This window comes from Parus major, chromosome 23 (genome assembly GCF_001522545.3).
Source record: "Parus major isolate Abel chromosome 23, Parus_major1.1, whole genome shotgun sequence".
Classification (NCBI taxonomy): domain Eukaryota; kingdom Metazoa; phylum Chordata; class Aves; order Passeriformes; family Paridae; genus Parus; species Parus major.
Window position 1 is genome coordinate 4,599,571 of NC_031791.1, and position 19,093 is coordinate 4,618,663.

Sequence of the window (19,093 nt, forward strand, 5' to 3'; positions counted from 1 at the left end):
CCCGCTCCTTCCAATGGGAAGATGCCGCCGCGAAGCCGCCGCCGCCATCTTGATAGCTGGCGCTGCCCGGCGAGGCCAGCATGAGGGGGCGGTACCGGGGGCGGTACCGGGGGCGGTACCGAGGGGCGGTACCGGGGGCGGTACCGAGGGGCGGTACCGGGCACAGGTGAGGGCTGAGCGCAGGGTGAAGGCAGTGGTTGGTAGAGCTGTCTGCCATGCAGCCCTTGGGCCAGCTCCTGGTGCTGCTCTTGCTGTGCGTGCTGGCCGTGACTCTGCCCGGTGCGGGCGGCGCCTCCGGGAGGTTCTGGCACCTCACGGACCTGCACTGGGACCCCGGGTACGAGGCGGCGGCGGCAGCGGGACGGCCGTGCCCGTCGGGCGGGGGTCGGGCCGGGCCCGCCGGGCCGTGGGGCAGTTACCTGTGCGATGCGCCCTGGAGCCTGCTGGGCTCGGCTGCCCGGGCCATGCGGGACCGCCTGGCCGCGCCGGACTTCGTGCTCTGGACCGGGTGAGACACCAGGGCCGGGCGGGAGAGGGGCAGGGGAGCCCGGACGGAGCTCGTGGGGTGTCAGGGCTCTTTCTACCGTCCCCGCTTTGAAAAGGAGAAGGGAAAATGTGCCTCGTAATGTAAAACAGGGATTTGGAGGAAAGCACAACCCCAGCGAGGGCTCTCGACACTGGCAAGAAGCTCCTGGCAGTGAGGTGACAAAAGGATCACTACTCACTGTCTGTCCTTTGTGCATTCTGTCTCGCCGTGTCTGATTCCACAGTGACTCCGAGTACCAGCAATGCCCAGGGGAAGGAGCTGTGTGTCCCTGCATCCGGCACTGCCAGTCACAGCAGTGTCAAGCAGCCTGCAGCATTTCTTCTGGCTCTGATGAGGTGCCAGGGAGACAGGTTTTGCTTTAAGAGTCAGAGGAACCTCCCCAGTGGAGGATGTTCTCCCCTGGTATGGTTTCCAGGCGTGGGTCTCCTATGGGAGGCCTCAACAGCACTTATAGGCAGTAAAACTTTTATTTTGCATGGTGATTGTGTATATTGTCTTTCTTCTGATGGTGCAGCCTCAGCTTGCTGTAAACTCCAGGTCCAGTTTGCAGGGCTGTTACCTGTCCTGTGTTTTCATTTTCTGCCCCTGCTTAGATGTAGTTAGTTTTCTGTTCCTGCTTAGATGTAGTTATTTGTTCTTGTGACCTTATGTTGAGTATTTTCTTTCAAGCAGTTTTCCCCAATTCTTTGACATGATTTTGAATGCTCTTCTCTCTCTCTCTCCAGTGGGCTTGTGGACTGCCCAGCATCCTCTACAAATACTGTAAGCATGTTAATGCAAACACAGACAGGGAGCAGCCCTAGATTGCTGCCTTACTGGAGGCATTCCCTTGTTTCATGGTGATAACAGCTCTGCTTCATTATTGCAGATCAGATGCCCTCAGATTGCCAAGTGCTGATCCTCGCAGTATTTCCAGGTAGCTTTAGTGCCTGTGACACTCCCTGTGCAGAGGGAGCTTTCCCTTCACACTCTTGAGCATTGGAGTTTTAAGGTAAAGTGAATTGTGGAATCACAGAATATCCTCAGCTGGAAGGGACCCACAGGGATCATGGATTCCAACTCCTGGCCCTGCACAGACACACCAACAATCCCACCTTGTGCATCCCTGATAGTTTTGTCTGAACACTCCTGGACCGGGAAGTTTGGAGTGGAGCTCATTTTCCCTGTGAGGAATTTCTTGAAACTGCCTCAGTGTCTTGGCCAGTCAACATAGCACTGACTTCTGCACCCAAAAGCTTAAACTTTCTCTTCTAGGAGGCACAGAGAGGAGTTGGAAAGTTTCTCTGCTTTGCTCACTGCTGCAAGCACAGGCCCTGTTAGTCCCAGACAGTGATTGTGCTGCTTCTCTTTTTCTAGAGATGACACTCCCCATGTCCCCAATGAGCAACTTGGAGAAGAAAAGGTTCTGTACATAATAGCAAATCTGACTTCTCTGATAAAGAAGACATTTCCAGGTAGGATTTGAGGGGGTGAGAAAGGGAGTGTGGCATAGAGATTCATGGGAAGGGTTAACCAGGATGGAGAAATGACAAAATTGGAACAGGGAAAAGCACAGAAGGGCTGTGGTCATTGGGACTTGTTTGGTGGCCTCAATTCTGCTGTGCCATACAGCATTGATGCATACTCATGTTTCAGGTAAGCTCACTCAGGAGAGAGGAAAAGAAAGGTTTCTGTCATTAGTACTGAAGGCAGAAAAGGCTGCAAGGTACCCTCAGACATAACCTGTGTCAGCAGGGGGCAAGGAGCATTACTGCTGGTGACAGTTCAGTCCCTTGGCTGTGGGTGCCTTGTCCCCAGGGCGGGTCAGAGCCGTGTGGTGCCCCTGGGGGCAGAGGGTGACTGGCTTGGCAGAGCTCTCTTCCCAAGGCTGGGAGTGCCTCGGGGAGCCTGGAGGAGCTCTGCAGCACTGACCTCCCCTGCACTTCCTTGGTTTTGTCTCCAGGTACCAAGGTCTATGCAGCAATGGGCAATCATGACTTCCACCCCAAGAATCAATTTCCTGGGAAGAAGCACAGGATCTACAACCAGACAGCGGAACTGTGGCGGCCCTGGCTGAGTGATGCCTCCCTTCCTCTTTTTAGAACAGGTCTGGCACCACTGGCTCATGTTTAGAGCATGCTGGGGATATGAGGAGTGGTAGGAGAATACTATGAACCATTTTCCTTGCTTCTATGCTCAGAGCAATAAAGGATTTGCAGAGGTAGGGTTCAATTTAATGCTGATTTCTGTCTTGGAGTTCTGCAAGAAGATGATAAATTATTTTATACTTTAGTTTCTCTTGCCATTGTCAAGTTACTGGCAAGAATGCAGAGTGGTGACCTGCAGAGGAAGGAAAAATACCTTTAATGGTAGCAGCTGGTGCAGGCAGTGCTGGGGCTCTCCAGAGCTGCCCAGCTCCTGGTGCTGCTCATCTTACCCATTTAGATCTCCCTTCACTGGGAGAGGCATGAGAATGACAAGAGACACACAGGGAAGAGTCACTCCACATCCTGGAGTGGTCAGAGCACTGTTCCAGGCAGTGACCCTGCTGTGGCTATTGTTAAGGAGAACAGAGAGAGGTGGAAACAAAGGGATCTGGGATCACAGCCACCAGTGTGATCAGACCTCCAGCTCTTTCTCTGTTGGTTGCATTTTTAAGGAGCTTTCTACAGCGAAAAGCTGCCTGGCCCAGGGATGAGGGGACGGATGGTTGTCCTCAACACCAACCTGTACTATGACCAGAATGATGAGACAGCTGGTGAGGAGGATCCTGGGGGGCAGTTCCAGTGGCTGGAAGAAACCCTGACCAATGCCTCTAGAGCAAATGAAATGGTATTAAAAGGACTGAATAAACAACCTGGGCTTCTCCCCAGCCCAGAAGCTTTTCCTGCTCTGCTCCCTCTGGATGCAGCTGCAGCTGGCTGCTGCTCCATGGGTAGTGTGGGCTCTGTGCTCAGGGCAGCTCTTGCTTCTGTAGGTCTACATTGTGGGGCACGTCCCTCCTGGCTTCTTCGAGAAGAAACGGGGCAAGCCCTGGTTCCGGAAGGGCTTTAACGAGCGCTACCTGGGAATTGTGCAGAAGCACCACAGGGTGATCGCTGCCCAGTTCTTTGGGCACCACCACACTGACAGCTTTCGCATGTTCTACAGCGACACAGGTACCTGTTCTGGTCACCCAAGCACTTGTGTGACAGCTCTGGCAGCTCCCAGAGTCACTGTCCATGGGAATTTTTAGTGGCTGTTGGCTGAAAGCAGCTGAGAAGCCAGCAAAAGCTTCTGAAATGCTTTGGGCAACAAGAGGCAGCAGTGGTTCTCATCTCTACCCCCAGTCTGTAGCTCCTGCCCTCCTTCCTATTCACTTTCATATGTTGTTTCCCCTCAATGCCTGGCAGCTTCTTGCCTGTTCCCACTTGAAGGGTTTGGGCATTGCTGAGGGAGCAGTGCTGAATCTGTGCGTGTGGGGTGCTCTGGGTGAACACCTTTGCTGAGTGTGGTTCCCTGGCAACCCTCACTGCAAGAGCCTTTGCCAGCACTGGAGAGCCCGTTCCTGGCTGCAGCAGCCCTGTGCTCAGTCCCCAGTATTGTTCCAAAAATCATCTTTGCGTGTCTGGTGGCACCAGGAGCTGGTGACAAAGGTGCTGTTGGCAGCACGATCTGCTCCAGGTGCTCATGGTGATGGGGACAGGGTGTGGGACAAGCCATGGTATGTAGTCACAGTTTGCTTTGCATTTCTGTGAAGGTACTCCAATCAATGTCATGTTCCTGGCCCCTGGAGTGAGTCCCTGGAAAACAACATTACCTGGAGTGAGCAATGGAGCCAACAACCCTGCGATTCGGGTGGTCCACTATGATCAGGACACCCTTCAGGTCTTGGTAGGGGATCCCTGTGTGTACCACACTGCAGCTCTGGAGCAACTTTAATTCTTCTCTGTAGTAAGAACAGGCTTTTCAGGATTTCTCAGTCCACAGAAGCTGAGTGACTGTAGGGAAGGGCACTGACCCAGGATATTTCAGCCTCGTGTCAGGCACAAAGATTTAGTCAGAGCGTCAGTGAATTGAAGCATGGCCCTGGCAGCTTCCCATCCTGCTGGGATGAATTCCCTTGGGCAGGGTTAGAGTTTTTGTGGTGTTTTTCATGTCCTTAGCAAATTTCCTTTGACACTTGCTTTTCTCCCGAGATAAGGATCACAGAATTACTCTTTGAGTAATAACAGACTTGTCAGACCCCCTCCAAGACCTTTAAACCATCTGAAAAATTATTTGTGTCCCTCTACTTGCTAAAGTAAGGCAAAAAGTGGATCTGAATTGAGGTGAATTGCAGGGGTAACTTCTGTTTCCCATCTCTTGTTTGCCAAGGATGGGTGCTTAGGTGGAGGACTGGTGCTTAAGCCCTGCTTTGTAGTGGATGAAATTCTCTGTAGTTGCTCAGCTTACATATTGATAACATAGAAGTGAGTGCTAAAATATGCTGTGGAACCTGGGGAGCCAGTGAAGCAGAGAGAGAAAGGGCAAGAGACTGAGAACAGAAGCTGTGAAAAACTTGAGTCTTCAGTTTGTTCACAATTGAGAAGATAACTTTGCTCAGTAACGCTCCTGCAGCCCTTGCTTGTGCTGCTGGACGGTGTTGATAGTAACTGACTGATGTCTGAAGCAGTCCAGGCTCAATGCTTCTGATGTTTGGAGGTCAAAGTCAAGCAGAACAAAGCCACCCCTTCACCCTTTAGGAGAACAGACTCTGTTTGGGGTGGTTTTTGGAGTGCCTCACCGGAGGTGTCCCCAGGTGCCCATCTCAGTAGGAAGCCCCATCAAGGGCGGCTGGGCCCTGGGGTGGGGGGGCCAAGTCCAGCCCAGTGTCTCACTCCAGGGTTAATCTTGTCCTGGTGTCTCCCCAGTTCTGTTCTTCTCTCCCTCAGGATATGGTGACTTACTACTTGAACCTTACTCGTGCCAACATGATGGCCTTGCCACGGGAGGAAGAGTTCCCAGTGTGGGAAGAAGAGTACAGGCTGACAGAAGCCTTCCAGGTCCCTGATGGCTCTGCAAGCTCCATGCAGAAGGTGCTGGAGAGGATCTCGAGGGATCCACACTATTTGCAGCTGTACTATGACTTTAACTCTGCCAGATATGACCTAGAGCCGTGCAAGCAGGAATGCCGTGTGGATCACGTGTGTGCCATCAGGGAAGTTGATTTTATAAAGTATGATGAGTGTGTGAAAACCAACAGCTCTGCCCTTGCTGCCAGCAGTGTTTGGCTTTTGGTTTTCTGCGTGTTCTTAGGATTTCTCAGTCCTCAGCGAGTGCTGTGATGGCCAAGAGCAGGAGAAAAGGAGGAGGGCATGAGATCACACTACACTGCACATGAATTGGTGATTTTGGCATTGAGAACTTGCTTGGAAACCAGGACAAAACTGTCAGTGTTTACTAAAAGCCCTGTGATGCTGATTTGAATTTTTCTAGACAAGCTTGATGTATGAAGAGCAATGTTTTTGAGAGCCTTGCTGTGCCAAAGTGACTGCAACAAGGAGTGTCTCCCCTCTGCTGGGACTGCTGGGGCAGCCTCACAAATCAGATGAAGACCAGGCCTCCCTATGGACATGAACTGGCAAGGGGTGAGGGTAGGGAGCTGCCACATGTTCCAGAGGCTGTTGCCAGCATTCCTCATGTTGGCACACACTTTTCCAAGTTTGCACAGAGGAAGTGGTGTTGTGGTGGTTTTGCTCCACAGCAGCCTGTGGCTTATGAGCAAAGCAAGGTGGGGTGGCAGTGTCTGGACTTCTGCAAACTTTGGTGTTTCAGTGCTGAAGATGAAGCACAGATGATTATTTGTGCCTTACTGTTGAGCATAAATAACTCTCCACTCTCTTCTGTGCTCTCTTCACTCAGCTCCACTGTGTTCCCTCCCTCAGCTGGGCTTGGCAGCAGTGAGATCTGAGGTGGTGATTTACAACCTTGGGTTTGCCAGCTGTGCTGAGGCCCTGGAGGGAGCCAGTGCAGTGCTGGTATTGGACTCCAGGTGTGGGTGGAGGGGGAGCAGGATCAGTGCTCTGTGTGTGAAAGTGGCTCTGGGCTCTCCTGGGGCCCTGATGGGGGGATGGAAGGGAGGAAGCTCTGTTCTGTGATGTTGGAATGTTAAATACCTCTTACTGCTTTACAGGTTCCAGGACCTTTGGGGAAGGGTTATTTAACAACTGCAACCCAAACCTGAAGGTGTTGATCCTTACTCCAGGCTCTTACTTCACACTCCCTCCAGTACTCCCTCTCCCACACCCAGCAGGTAAAGCCCAGAGCCACCACACAGCTCCTATGTGTGAAGACCTGTACAGAAACATTGCTCCCCCTTTATCTACCACTGATTGAGACTTTTGAGAGTAAAAAATTTCAGATGATCTGATTGTATTTGCCTTTTTTTGAAAAAACACATTGTAAACAGCAACTGACATCTGAGCCCAGCATCAGCCACTGCACAGCCCCAGGTCCTTGGCTTGTCCCAAGCTATGTCTTGCAGTCCTGGGGGCCTCTCCTGGTGCCACTGAGGTTTCAAAACCCTTGGTGTAATTCCATAAGTACACACTTCACCTGGCCACTCACCTACTCCGCACTGGAAGCTATTCCTGCTCTCCTGAAGAGCCCCAGGAGATCTCATCTCCACCCCAAGTCCTGTCCCAGGCCTGCTGGCACAGGGGCTGATGTGTTGGTACCTCACTGTCCATGGGGTACCTCACATCAAGCTCTTGGGCTGGATGCTGCACCCTTTATTTATTTATGTATTTCCAAACCAGGGAGGAGGGGTTACAGTGGTAACTCAGACGTTCTGCAAGGCCAAATGTTCCTGGACACTACTACCAATTTCTTTAGTTCATTGATTCAGCTGCAAACTAGTCTCCACTTGGTTCCCATCTCTGCATTACCAGTGCAGAGAGCTTCAGATTATTATACGTTTCCTCCCTTTCAATCCTCCATTTAATACAGATGAACACACCCAGGCTGAGTGTCAGACCCCAGAGGGAACACCTTCACCTCTTCCAGCTATTTCTGCCTGTAGTGGGTGAGCAGCTGGCACATGAGCTGTGAACTTCACCCTTCTGTCAACACTGCAATGCAAGTGCACCTGCCCCAGCTGCTGCTGCACTGGGAAAAAATTATGTGTGCCCTAAATATTACTGAACTCAGCAAAGCTGGGGAGTTCCTCTCAACCCTACACTGCAGGCCCTGTGGTTACCTGTGTCTAGTTTGCTGTTTGCCATTCAGGGCTCTCAGATCCAGTGCCAGGGCATGGTGCCCTCAGCCTGCACAAGGAGGAGCAGGCTGAGCAATGAGAGCAGCAGAACTGGGCTCTGGGTACAGCTTACGAAGAGAATTAGGCCAGAACCAGATAAAACTCGACTTGGAAAACAAAAGCAACCACTGTTCAAAATCCACTGTTAAGTGTTGCTCGTGTACCAAAGTGCAGCACGAGGCAGCAGAGCAGGTGACAAGCAGAGCAGCTGGGGCAGCTTTAGGAGCTGCAGCCCAAGGACAAGGCCTGCAGGGAGCAGGGCACTTTGCCACAGCAGGATCCTCCCCTGAGCCACAGCACAATGGGCAGCTGTACCAGTGCAGACTGGAACAAACACACTACACTCTCCAACCTGGCAAAAACTGCATTTAATTTACAACATAGTAAAGGTTACAGGTAAAAAGCTCAACAGAAGTGTGAAAAGGCCTATTACATATTACACAAGTGTACAAATGTCTGTACAAAGCCCCTTGATGTTCCTGTCCCCTCCTGGCCAGCTGTGGCCCCTAAGCTCTGAAATAATAAGAGCTGGTTCAGAGTCTGGGAGGAGAAGAGCTTTAAAAAACAACGAGCAGTGAAGTTTCCCTTGTCAAGAAAAATCTTGCAAAGAGCCACTTGCAAAAAAAAAAAATCCCCAAAAACCCCAAACCCAACCCTCTTCCCCCCAAAATAAAACAAAAAAAACCCCCAAAACAGAAAGGAAAATAAGGAAACCTGCTCAACTTTTGTTTGTCCTGACTAGTCTTACCCTAAAGAGTTGCCTTCAGAAAGCAACAGGCTGGGAAATGAAAATCCTATAGGCCAGACTAAAGAGAGGAAGATTTTGAGTCATTGTGGGAGCACTGGGAAGCAGAACAAATGCCCAATGGCTGAATCATCAATGGCAACTTAAACACAGAGCAGTGCAGCTGGATCATGGAGCAGGTGCTAAATCCACACATGGAATAGTCTGAGCTGGATGTGATGGTGTGGGGAGGGAAGAGAACAGGCTGCCTGCTGGCACCTCAGGGACATGATAGAAGCAATCACTGCAGAACAGAACTCACAGAGATTTTGGGGCATCTGTCTGAAAATGGGTCAGGTGCATCCAGAATCCCAGCTCAGTGGAACACAGCCCTGATCCTGCACCATCCAACATCCCAGCTCACTGGAACACAGCCCTGATCCTGCACCATCCCAGCTCAGTGGAACACAGCCCTGATCCTGCACCATCCCAGCTCACTGGAACACAGCCCTGATCCTGCACCATCCATCATCACAGCTCACTGGAACACAGTCCTGATCCTGCACCATCCCAGCTCACTGGAGCACAGCCCTGATCCTGCACCATCCCAGCTCACTGGAGCACAGCCCTGATCCTGCACCATCCCAGCTCAGTGGAGCACAGCCCTGAACCTGCACCATCCCAGCTCACTGGAGCACAGCCCTGATCCTGCACCATCCCAGTTCACTGGAACACAGCCCTGATCCTGCACCATCCCAGTTCACTGGAACACAGCCCTGAACCTGCACCATCCCAGCTCACTGGAACACAGCCCTGATCCAGCAACCTGGCAGTAGTTCCCCAAGTAGCTGCAGTCCTGCACACAGTGAACAGCCAGGTACATGCTCTCATTTTGGTGCACATTTCCTGGATCCCCCAAACACTAAAGGAATGTGACTTGTGGCTGAACTGCTTTAGAGTGTGTACAAAAATCCAGAGTAAACACAATAATAGAGCTCTGGCCTTATCTTGTGTAAAGTACAGCCACAATATGTCTGAGTATGTGAATCACTTTCAAATTTAGACCTAAGGAATTAAAGGGCTTGAGCAACAACCCAAGTCCACTGAGAATTTCTATTCTGGCGCTCTGCAGCACTCAATTCTCACCTGCAGTTCCCAGCAGCCAAAATATTTGTGTGTGTGGAACATGCCAGTCCTTCCAGCTCTCTGTCTTGTTGAATCTCATACAATCTAAACTTTAAAGTTCCATTTGCGAATAAAAATGAAACTATTTAAGTTATATGGGCCACCAAGTCTAAAAGAAACTCCACTGTGTTACACCCTGAGTTATCCAGGGGAGTCACCACACAGTGCCTGATCCTCGGATGCTCCAACGGTTTGCAGCCTGTATCCATCCCACAAACCCCATTCTGCAGCACTGGAACAAAGCTAAGGAACCCACCTGTTGCTCATCCATCTCAACTCATGACTCGTGGGATGATCTAGTGTTTTATGAGGAAATTAAAAGAAGCTGTAGCCAAACTAAAAATAATAATAAAAAAAAGAGAATGTCCTACATTAGTGGAGTTTTGAAAATATAAAAAATAAAAGCTGACCTATATTCTGCAAGTTTTACAACTCCTTCCAATGGGATTCTGCAAGACTTGGCCCCACAAACATTTCCTCTTGACAGAGCTGCCTGCTGTGAGCATGTCCAACAGGAACAGTGCCACCACAAAGAGCTCAACACTGAAATACACGGACCTGCAGGGTCATGCCATAAGTGATAATTAAATTGTGTCACTGCCCCTCCACTTACGGATCCAAACTCAGCATAAAGACCTCCGGGACAGTGGTGGCTAAGAAAAGGCTGTAGGGGTTTTGGTTCAAAAGGACATGGGAACTGTATTTTTTTTTTAACAGACATATAAAAACATTTGAAGACAGATCTTTAAAGGATATTTCACTCCTCCATTCTTGGTATTACATCTGTTAGGACACCGAAATTTTAAAAAGACGATACCGCACATGAAAAGTTTCTGGAGTTGGTAACTCCTACCCTCCCTCAGCCCGGCTCAGATCAGCAGGGACGGGGTCGGCTTCTTGCCCGGCCAGGCCTCCTTGGCATATTTCTTCTTCTTGGGTTCATTCACAGCTTCAGGGTTGAAGACAGCGGGGTTTGGAGCCGGGTTCATGTTCACTGTGGAGGGCACAACTGGAGTCAAGTCCACGTCGGGGGCGAGGTTGGGGTAGGGCATGGGCAGCCCCCCGATGAGCGCGGTGCCGTGGACGCTGTGGGACTGCGACCCCGCCTCGTTGTGGGTGGGGGGCAGCCCCCCGTACAATCCTCCGCTGTAGGGGAAGCTCTGCATGCGCCGCGACGCCGACTCGTCCGTGGTCAGCGAGCCCGCGTTCTCCAGGCGCTTCTTCTGTAGACAGAAGTAGTCAAAGAATTACTCACAGTGCGTGAAACCATCGCCATGTTTAAACTGGGCACCAAGACCATTTCCCCCAAGAGACAGCTAAGTCTGCCACATGCAAAGTGCTAACAGACCATGTCCCAGTCTTTGTCCTACAAGGTTTCCTCTGGGTTCCCTTGAAAACCACAATAAACTCTTAGAGGTGCACAATGCAGGAAGGGATGTGGTGGCTCTGGAGCCAGAGGCAGTGATGGTGTGGAAAGAGGCCTCTAAGGTGTGAACTTAAAGCATTAAAGGAAGGTTTTCCCCACATAAATATTGAAGGAAAAGGTTTTTCCCCTGGTTCTTTGCCCCACCACATTACTGTACCCCAGTTCTATGTACCCAGCTGGCCTGGGGGCTGTCCCTCCCCTTTTTACCTTATATGTCCTTTCTCTAGAAAGTTCTCCCTTCCCTGTGTCCCCATTGGCCCCAGTTTGCTGCAGAGCTCCGCCCCTGTGATCCCATTGGCTCTCCCTGGCCCTGGCCCCGCCTATGCACCACTTTCCCCTGTTCCTATTGGACCCTGACCCTCGGCTCCACCCCCTCCAGCCCATTTATATCCCTGGTCCCTCCATGGCTCCCTGTCTTTGTTCCTGGACCCCTTCAGTGTGTGGCTGCAATAAACCCCACTGGAACTGCATCCAGAGACCCTTCCTGGCTCTCTGCTGTCGCTCAGCTCTCTGTGGTGTGTCTGTGAGTGTGACTGTGTGAAAGCTGACACTCAGGTGTAACTCAATGAAGCCTGAGCACCTCTTCACCTCCTGTACACTCCTGCCAGTCTCGAGCTTGTCCTGGACAAAGACTGAATAGAATGTCCTGGCTTGGAACAGACCCACAGGGCTCACTGAGTCCAGCTCCTGGCCCTGCACATGACACCCCAAGTCCCACCCTGTGCCTGAGAGCATTAAAACACAAACCTTCCCCCCACCACAGAAAGAAACTGCAACTTCTACATCACTTGAGTTTTTTTCTCTTGATCATTGGAATCTTCTCCTGCAGTCTGGGTTTATGCAATATTATCCTTCTCCACATGATGTTATTTAGTCCATACCAGCAACAAGTGAAATTGCTGTTAAATAGTGACTTAGCTGATTTGAGGTTCTACAGATCTCCCTCCTTGCATATTCCAATTAAATAGACTGGCAACACACTCATCTTGGAGCAAAGCCTAAACCTTTTTTTTCTTTCTTTTCTCTAGCTTTTTCTAGTACACCAAGTTATAAAATGTCAAACACAGTATTTAAATAAACAAACTCTCCTTTTTCCCTTCTATTTTCCACATTTCCCACAGTTTTATCTGACACCTGGAACTAACGTGCCAGATTTCTAGAAAGTGTTTCTTTTTGGGAGGAAAAAAACCAACACCATTGATCCCATGTGCTATTAAAGAAAAAAGTTAAAGCTGGGTTTGAAGGGAAATGGTCAAATTTGCTAAAAAAGAGAACTGTGAAACACAGACAGGACTTCTGCTTAACAGTGAAATGCTTTCCATGTGGGAGCACTCTCAATTCATAAATCATAAAGTGAGTTCATCAGTGTAATGTGCCAATGAGAAAGCCAGGAGTCACCCCGTACCTTAACAGGGACCACTGCTGTCTGTACCATGTTCCGGAACCGCCCCACAGATGGGTCCACGTCCTCTGCAAAGCAACAACAGTGAAGCCTTCAGTGAGCACATGGGAAAAACAGAACCATGGGAAGAACAAAACCTGTTGGGTAATGGAATCGATATGAAAAATCTGGAAGAGACCTTCTCCTCCCAAAGCCAGTGCTCCAGCAGCTCCCAGTAAGCACAAGTGGGACCAAATAAAGGGAGGAATATCGAGTGGCTTTGTCTCCAGATGGCTCATCAGGCATCCTGGTTTTCTCTCAAATGGAGAATGGGAGCAGCTGGATGAGTTTGGGATCAGTCTGGGCTGAAAGCTGCTGCTGACAAGGCACTGCAAGTGCTAAAGGCACAGCAGTTGGTTCCTAAAGTCCTTGGGGGGCCTTGAAGCAGGAGTCAGAAGCAGTCTCTTAAAGTCCAGAAAAATTATCTTTTTTTTGTGATGAGAATGACTGGTGTTTGCATTTGGATGTTCTGAGCACTGAACTGCATCACATTATAAACCAAAATGCTCACTCTGGGTGCCAAAGAAACCGCCTCCACAGTGTATTTCAAAATACCTGCTCGTTAATTAGCTGCTCTTGTTAACAGGAATATTATCCAAATAAAGTATGATTGATAAGCTAAGAGCAGCAAAGGGAGAAAAAAAGACTAATTTGGAATTAGATACATCTTCAAATGCATCAGTTTGAATGAGGATTAGGGATGACTTGGTTCAGATGTGCAGAGAAGTAGCAAAAACCCTCTGAGCTCGAGACATCCCAGAGGCAATAGGTAAAGAAAGCATTAAAGGACAGGTGAAAAGCAAACAAATTCTGTTCCCACTGAGATTCTAAAGAGGGCAAAAACTGTAAACCACCTTCCTCCTTTTGGACCCATGACATTTCTCCAGTATCTGACAGAGTACTGAACAATGAAGCTGAGTTTGATATCCCCATCCTGCTCAGAGCTTGCAGGTACTTTACAGGCAGAACAGAAGAAACAGAAAGAGGTCACAGACTTCAGTGAGACGTGGCAGCAGCTTTTGTGAAATAGGAGATCCCAAATACTGACTTGCCAAATTCATTTTCTCCTTATCCACATGTACCCATGAGGAATCCCTATAAGCATACTGGAAGGAGGTCCTGAAGGGCATCAGCTGAGGATTAAAGCTCACTCTTTACCTGGATTGATGATCTCATCATCATCACTGAACGTCACTCTGGAGTTCTTCCGTTTTCGCTTTGGCCTCTGGATGTCCAAGTTCCCTTCCTCAATGGTCAGTGTGGAAATCCTTTTGTTGTGGGCTGTATTAAACTCTGTCAGATTCTAATTGCAAATTTACAAACAAAAGAGTTTAAGCAACTAGTGTATGAAGTCTGATTTAATCACATGACTGTGCACATCAGAAGACCACAGGACATTGTTTAGTTTCCACTTCAGACCCCAAGGAACAAGCAAAGGTTCAGGGTTGCAATGAGCTGCCCTGGGAGGCTGTGGCGTCTTTGCAGAGATATTTAGAGCACAATCTTGGGCAGCCTACTCCAGGTGGCTCTGCTTGAGCTGGTTGATGATTCTGAGAGGTCCTTTCCTACATCTGCAGTCTGAATGCCAGAGACATTCCTCTCCCTCCTCACTAGCTAACTCAGGGAACAGGGCAGCATTCACAGCTATCTGGCAATGGGAACTGAGTGGGAAACCACCCCAAACTGAGGCAATGTTAGCTGGAGAGTCTCTGGCAAACCCTGTAAGATGACCACTGGCATAGTAAGATTGTTAGATCCATGATTCGGCGAAGCAGCAAGTTAATCACTGCAGATGAGATGGTTTGGACAGCAGAAGACACCTCAAACTGTCTTCAAAACCAAGAAATTAAAAACCTGAACCTAAGGAAGCATTAGCCAGGGAAGTTGTTTAGTGACCATTCCTGTATGTATTTAAAAGACATTTAGATATTGAACTTGAGGACGTGGTTTAGGGTTTTGTGGGTCTTTTGTGTGACAGACTGAAATGTGTCAGTGGCTTAAACAATTGGCCATTTGCCAACACAGTGGGTGCTTTGCTGACATGATGAAGGAACAGAGAGGCACAGAGGGTGTAGGCACCAGAGGATGACTGTCAAATCAACCCTTGTTTAGCATCAGGCTGGGTTTTGAACCCGATTATGGGAAGAAACTGATGAGAAGCAGATCCTGTGAGTGCTTTCTATCAGGGCAATGGCCTGCCTTACACAACGGCTCAGGTGTAAAACTGCATCCCTTGCTCTGACCACTCCCTCTCTGGGGAAGGTACTGGGACATTCCCATTCCCACCTAGAGCTGAAGGTTTTCTTCCCTCTGATGGGGCATTAACTGGCTCAGCTGCACTGATGTAAGAGCCAGAGTCATGTATTGGAAGGGTCATAAACCACCAAAGTTCCCTGAGATGCCCCCAGAATAATTTCTGGGCCTTTCACCAGAGGACTGCACGAGATCCACCATTTGCAACAGACAGTGGAAAACTTCCCTGCCCAGGAGAGGTACCTGGGTGTTCCACCTAAAGCCATTAAACTCTGGTTTGAGGGCTTCTTTCAGCCTCATGGATCAAGACTGCAACCATCACTTCACCCAGTGGACATCAAGTCTTGTTGCTGGACCCACGGCTGGTGAGATCTTTCTACTCATATCCTTTCTTTCTTTTTGTTTTATGTTTTTGTCATGGGGTGACTTTACCTTTAAGATATTTTTGAGAGCTAAGGAAGTTGAAACTGCTGGTGACTGATGAGAGTCTTTTCTCCTGACCAATTATCAGTCATTTCTGGGAATTGGCAGCAGTTTTGACCATTGGAAAGTGGGATCAACCTGTGAACACCTCCTTAAGATGTAAAGTCAGAGCACTCTTGTCCTCTTTTGTTTCTGGCTTCTGAGAAGGTAAAAAGGCTCTGTCTTGGCCTCCTCCTTCCCCCCACCCCAGGCTGGACAAGGCCACAGAGGACGAAGGGCAGGGGGAGGAAAGGAAACAGAGCTGGCCAGCTTAGCTTAGTTTGTAGTTTCTGCTGCTGGACTGAAACCTGACACCATGAACTCCTGCAGCTTTTCTAAGTCTTTAATTCTTTTACTACCTGGATAAAACGTACAGATTACTCCTTTTTCCCAGAGAGAAAGAGAGACAGACAATCAACATGAAAGAAGACATCTTAAAACCACCAAAAACAGTGAAGAAAACAGTTAAGTTTTAAATGGGGAAGAGACAATAAGGAGATGCTTTACAAGCTGAAATACCTTTCTGTTAAAACTATGGAGATGGACAATAGTAGTTTAAAAAGACTCCTTTAATTCATGACAGATTATATTGGGAAGAATGGAGTGTTCAAAGTGTGGATTTTGAGCGAAAGAAAGAGTAATTGTGATACAGTGAGGTGCTGGAACAGAGTTGAGCGAAGATTTGAGGCCACTTGAGGCAATGAGAAAACTGTTTCCAGAGAAGCTCACAGAGACAGATGAAGAAGACTTTTGCCTTTGCATAACTCATCCTTAAAATGCCATCCCTAGACTCATGGCCCATACACATCTCAGAGTGATGTGAAATGGGAACAGTAAACTCTGATGACAGATTTCCAGGCAGCTGACATCAGAGAAATGGAAAACTATAACAAAAATAGTTTTCTTGTGAGAAACTCCATAGATTAGCAGAAAGAGACTTCTGTTTCTCGACAAAGACTGATGAAAAGACTGTAGCAGGAATCGAGACTGTTTTAACCACCAAAGTTCTAAGGTTTTTTTGTCTTTATGTTGTCACATGTACAAAAGAATAGTCAAGTAGTGGGGGATAAAAGAGTATTCTGGAAGTTTATTCTGGTGTTTTTATTCTTGTAGTTTTGTTAATAAACTGTCTTTATTCCTTTTAAGCGTTAAGCCTGTTTTGCTCTTGTTCTAATCTATATCTCACAGCAAGAAATAAGTAATTTTTTTAGTTACTGCTTTAAAACCACGACAGTTTTCTTAAGTGTTATTTTTATACTTTTATTTTTCTGTATTATTATAGATAATTATAACCAAAATGGATACCTACCTTCCTTCCACTGCAACCTAATGATTCTAAAATAAATCTTATATATAGATATAAATATATATATGTATAAACTTTGGTTATTCAGCATTGTTTCACTCCAATCTGTCCCAAGGGATCTATTAACAAGAACCTGAGTTAACCTCATCTTCAGGGGTGGGTTGTAACAGCTTGGCAGTGTTAGATTTATTGACCTGATGATCTTAAATATCTTTTCCAACCTAAATGATTCCATGACTACACAAATGAGTGGGAAATGCTGTCCTTGCTGGAAATGCCATCAAGGCAGTGTGCCATCATACTCACGTCCAGTTCTGTCTCCTCCTCTGGCAGCCCCAGCAAACCCTTCAGCTCCTCATCCTCACCACCCATCTTCTCGTCCCCTTTCACGGCCGAGGGCAGCGTCTGCGGCTTCTCTCGCAGAGTGTACGCACGGGTGGAGGCTCCAAAGGAAACCGTGGAGTCAATGGGGATCTGCTGGGGTTTGTGAGCTTCCAAACGGATGTGACCCAAGAACGTGCCATGTGCTGAGGACATCAAAATGCAAAATAAGTCTGTTGAGCTTGGGATCATGGGATTCCAGTTCAAGGTTGAGAATCTCAGAAACTGTAACAATTGTTCCAAGGTACAAGGCACTGAGGTACTGCTGAAAGCATCAGCTATGTAGACCCACCATCTCACAAACTGAGATAACACACACCAGAAGTCCTCAAAAAAATCACTGGAAATAAATTACAAACACCTGTTATTTTCTGTATTCCTCCAGGTCCCAATGTACTATGTCTGGACAGTGCAAAAAAACCACCTGACAGGTTCTAGACCTTGGGAAATGACCCTCAGAAGACAAGGCTTCACTAAAATTGTGACAGGAAGGCCAAGTCACTTTCCTCTTTTCCTTTGGCCTCTTACAAGTTAGAAATGTTTGAAACGCCCAGTGAGGCAGCTGTAGGCTGACTGGAGCAAACGTTCCTTTGCCCTAACCCTTGTCTTTCCCTATGATGCAAATTCAAATTATATCCATTTGCCCACAGTGCAGACAACAATGGAAAAGGAAAAAGTGTCTCAGGTTCAGAATGTTTAAGCTCTGAAGTATAGCTCTTCTGTCTGGTTAAATGCCACACTACTTACTGCTGTTCAGATCTATGAGGAAAACCCTCTTGAGATGTTTGTGATAGACCAAGGCAGCATGGACCCGAGAGCAAGACTGGTGGTCAATGGTAAAATCACACAGATCAGGATTTCTCCCAAAGAGATAGTATTTCTTCTCATCAATGATGAGTTTCTGAGGTAGAATATTAAACAGAGAAGCATATTAGACTCCTAGCATCTTTTGGATCTTCCTGAAAAAAATTCAAGAACATGAATCAATAGAACAAATTCAAAACAAAGCAGCAACAGCTCATCAATATTTCAGTTTAGTCTGGCACTGTTAAATACATAAACTCAAGTCTGCTCTTTATAAAATCAGAACAGCTGAATATGGGAGAGTCCCAATTATTCCCTTCTTTAGCCAATACTGGACAGTCTGGGAAGGACAGTCACTCTTCAAAGCATTAGACTACCTCCTAAAGGAAATTTTCTCTGCCATCTGCTCCCACAGATTTTAACACATTCCTCGATGGATGACAAATCAAACCATTTCTCATTTTCACCCACAATGGAAACCAAAAGCATCCTGTAAATTTTCATCTGCACCTGCTACACACAACCAATGCTGCCCTGACTGGGCAGCACTTCTAAGAGATTTTGCAAAGACACAAATTCATGCATGTACCGCAACAAATCATCAACAGAGAAGATAATTTTATTGTCTTTAATTCAAGATGATATTTTATTGTCTTTAATTCGAGATAACATTTCCAAAATGTTCTGTGCCTCTGAGCTATAACCCAGTGTCTTCCTTCACACACTGAGCTTAAACACTGCATGGCTTGTTTTGCTGTTGCACTTTGCAGACCCAGCAATCACAGGGTGACCCTCAGGCCTCTGCACGAGGCTGGGACACTGATGGCTCGGTTAGTATCAAGTGCTCAGTAACTCACAGGATTTAACAGTGGTTTTCCTTGGTTACCAATGGTTACTGCTGGCTACCAGAAAAGACAAACCTGCAAAACCTGTATTGAATGGGGAAACACAAGGATCACATCCAAGCGCTGTTTGCCTCAGTGCTATGGGATCTTGTGAGTGTCTTTAAATCAGTGGAACTTGTTGGCAATGGAACCTATGAGCAGCAGTTTTTGTTCCAGTCAGAGGAGGAGGTGAGAACATGTGAGGGAAAACAACATGGCAGCACCAAGAGTGGAGAAGGAGGGGAGGAGGTGCCAGAGCTGAGGTTCCTCTGCAGGCTGTGGTGAAATGAACTCCCCCTGTAATGCAGAAGTCCATGGGGGATCCAGAGATCCACTCACAGCCCACGGGGATTAATGTGGGATACAGAGATCCACTCACAGCCCATGGGGATCCACGGGGGATCCAGAGATCCACTCACAGCCCA

General features: G+C 48.1%; 2 protein-coding genes and 1 non-coding gene across 6 annotated transcripts in view; 1 reads left to right on the forward strand and 2 right to left on the reverse strand.

The window, feature by feature from the left end:
- Positions 1-146: 146 nt before the first annotated feature.
- Positions 147-6,912, forward strand: SMPDL3B (sphingomyelin phosphodiesterase acid like 3B). Of its 4 annotated transcripts, XR_002002434.2 has the most exons (8): positions 147-508; positions 1,904-2,001; positions 2,490-2,633; positions 3,186-3,358; positions 3,504-3,684; positions 4,266-4,399; positions 5,440-6,135; positions 6,681-6,912. XR_002002434.2 is itself a non-coding variant. In XM_015649525.3 (7 exons), the coding sequence occupies exons 1-7, from the start codon at positions 216-218 to the stop codon at positions 5,830-5,832; spliced, it is 1,416 nt and encodes a 471-aa protein (XP_015505011.1). In that variant the 5' UTR covers positions 147-215; the 3' UTR covers positions 5,833-6,912. The 4 variants fall into 4 exon arrangements, 3 of the variants coding, with proteins under 3 accessions (XP_015505011.1, XP_033375456.1, XP_033375457.1); XM_015649525.3 differs by having other exon boundaries at positions 5,440-6,912; XM_033519565.1 differs by lacking the exon at positions 147-508 and adding an exon at positions 529-1,538 and having other exon boundaries at positions 5,440-6,912.
- A 1,239-nt stretch (positions 6,913-8,151) lies between these two features.
- PPP1R8 (protein phosphatase 1 regulatory subunit 8) overlaps positions 8,152-19,093 on the reverse strand; it is a 20,082-nt gene continuing 9,140 nt past the window's right edge. Inside the window, exons 3-7 of the mRNA XM_015649429.1 lie at positions 17,728-17,881; positions 16,906-17,126; positions 13,737-13,881; positions 12,543-12,607; positions 8,152-10,934 (exon numbers count right to left, since the gene is read on the reverse strand). Coding sequence (XP_015504915.1) covers positions 10,581-10,934; positions 12,543-12,607; positions 13,737-13,881; positions 16,906-17,126; positions 17,728-17,881 — 939 coding nt within the window. The 3' untranslated portion in view covers positions 8,152-10,580. The remainder of the gene's footprint in view (positions 10,935-12,542; positions 12,608-13,736; positions 13,882-16,905; positions 17,127-17,727; positions 17,882-19,093) is intronic.
- LOC117245475 lies at positions 18,467-18,631 on the reverse strand. The gene has a single exon (XR_004500194.1).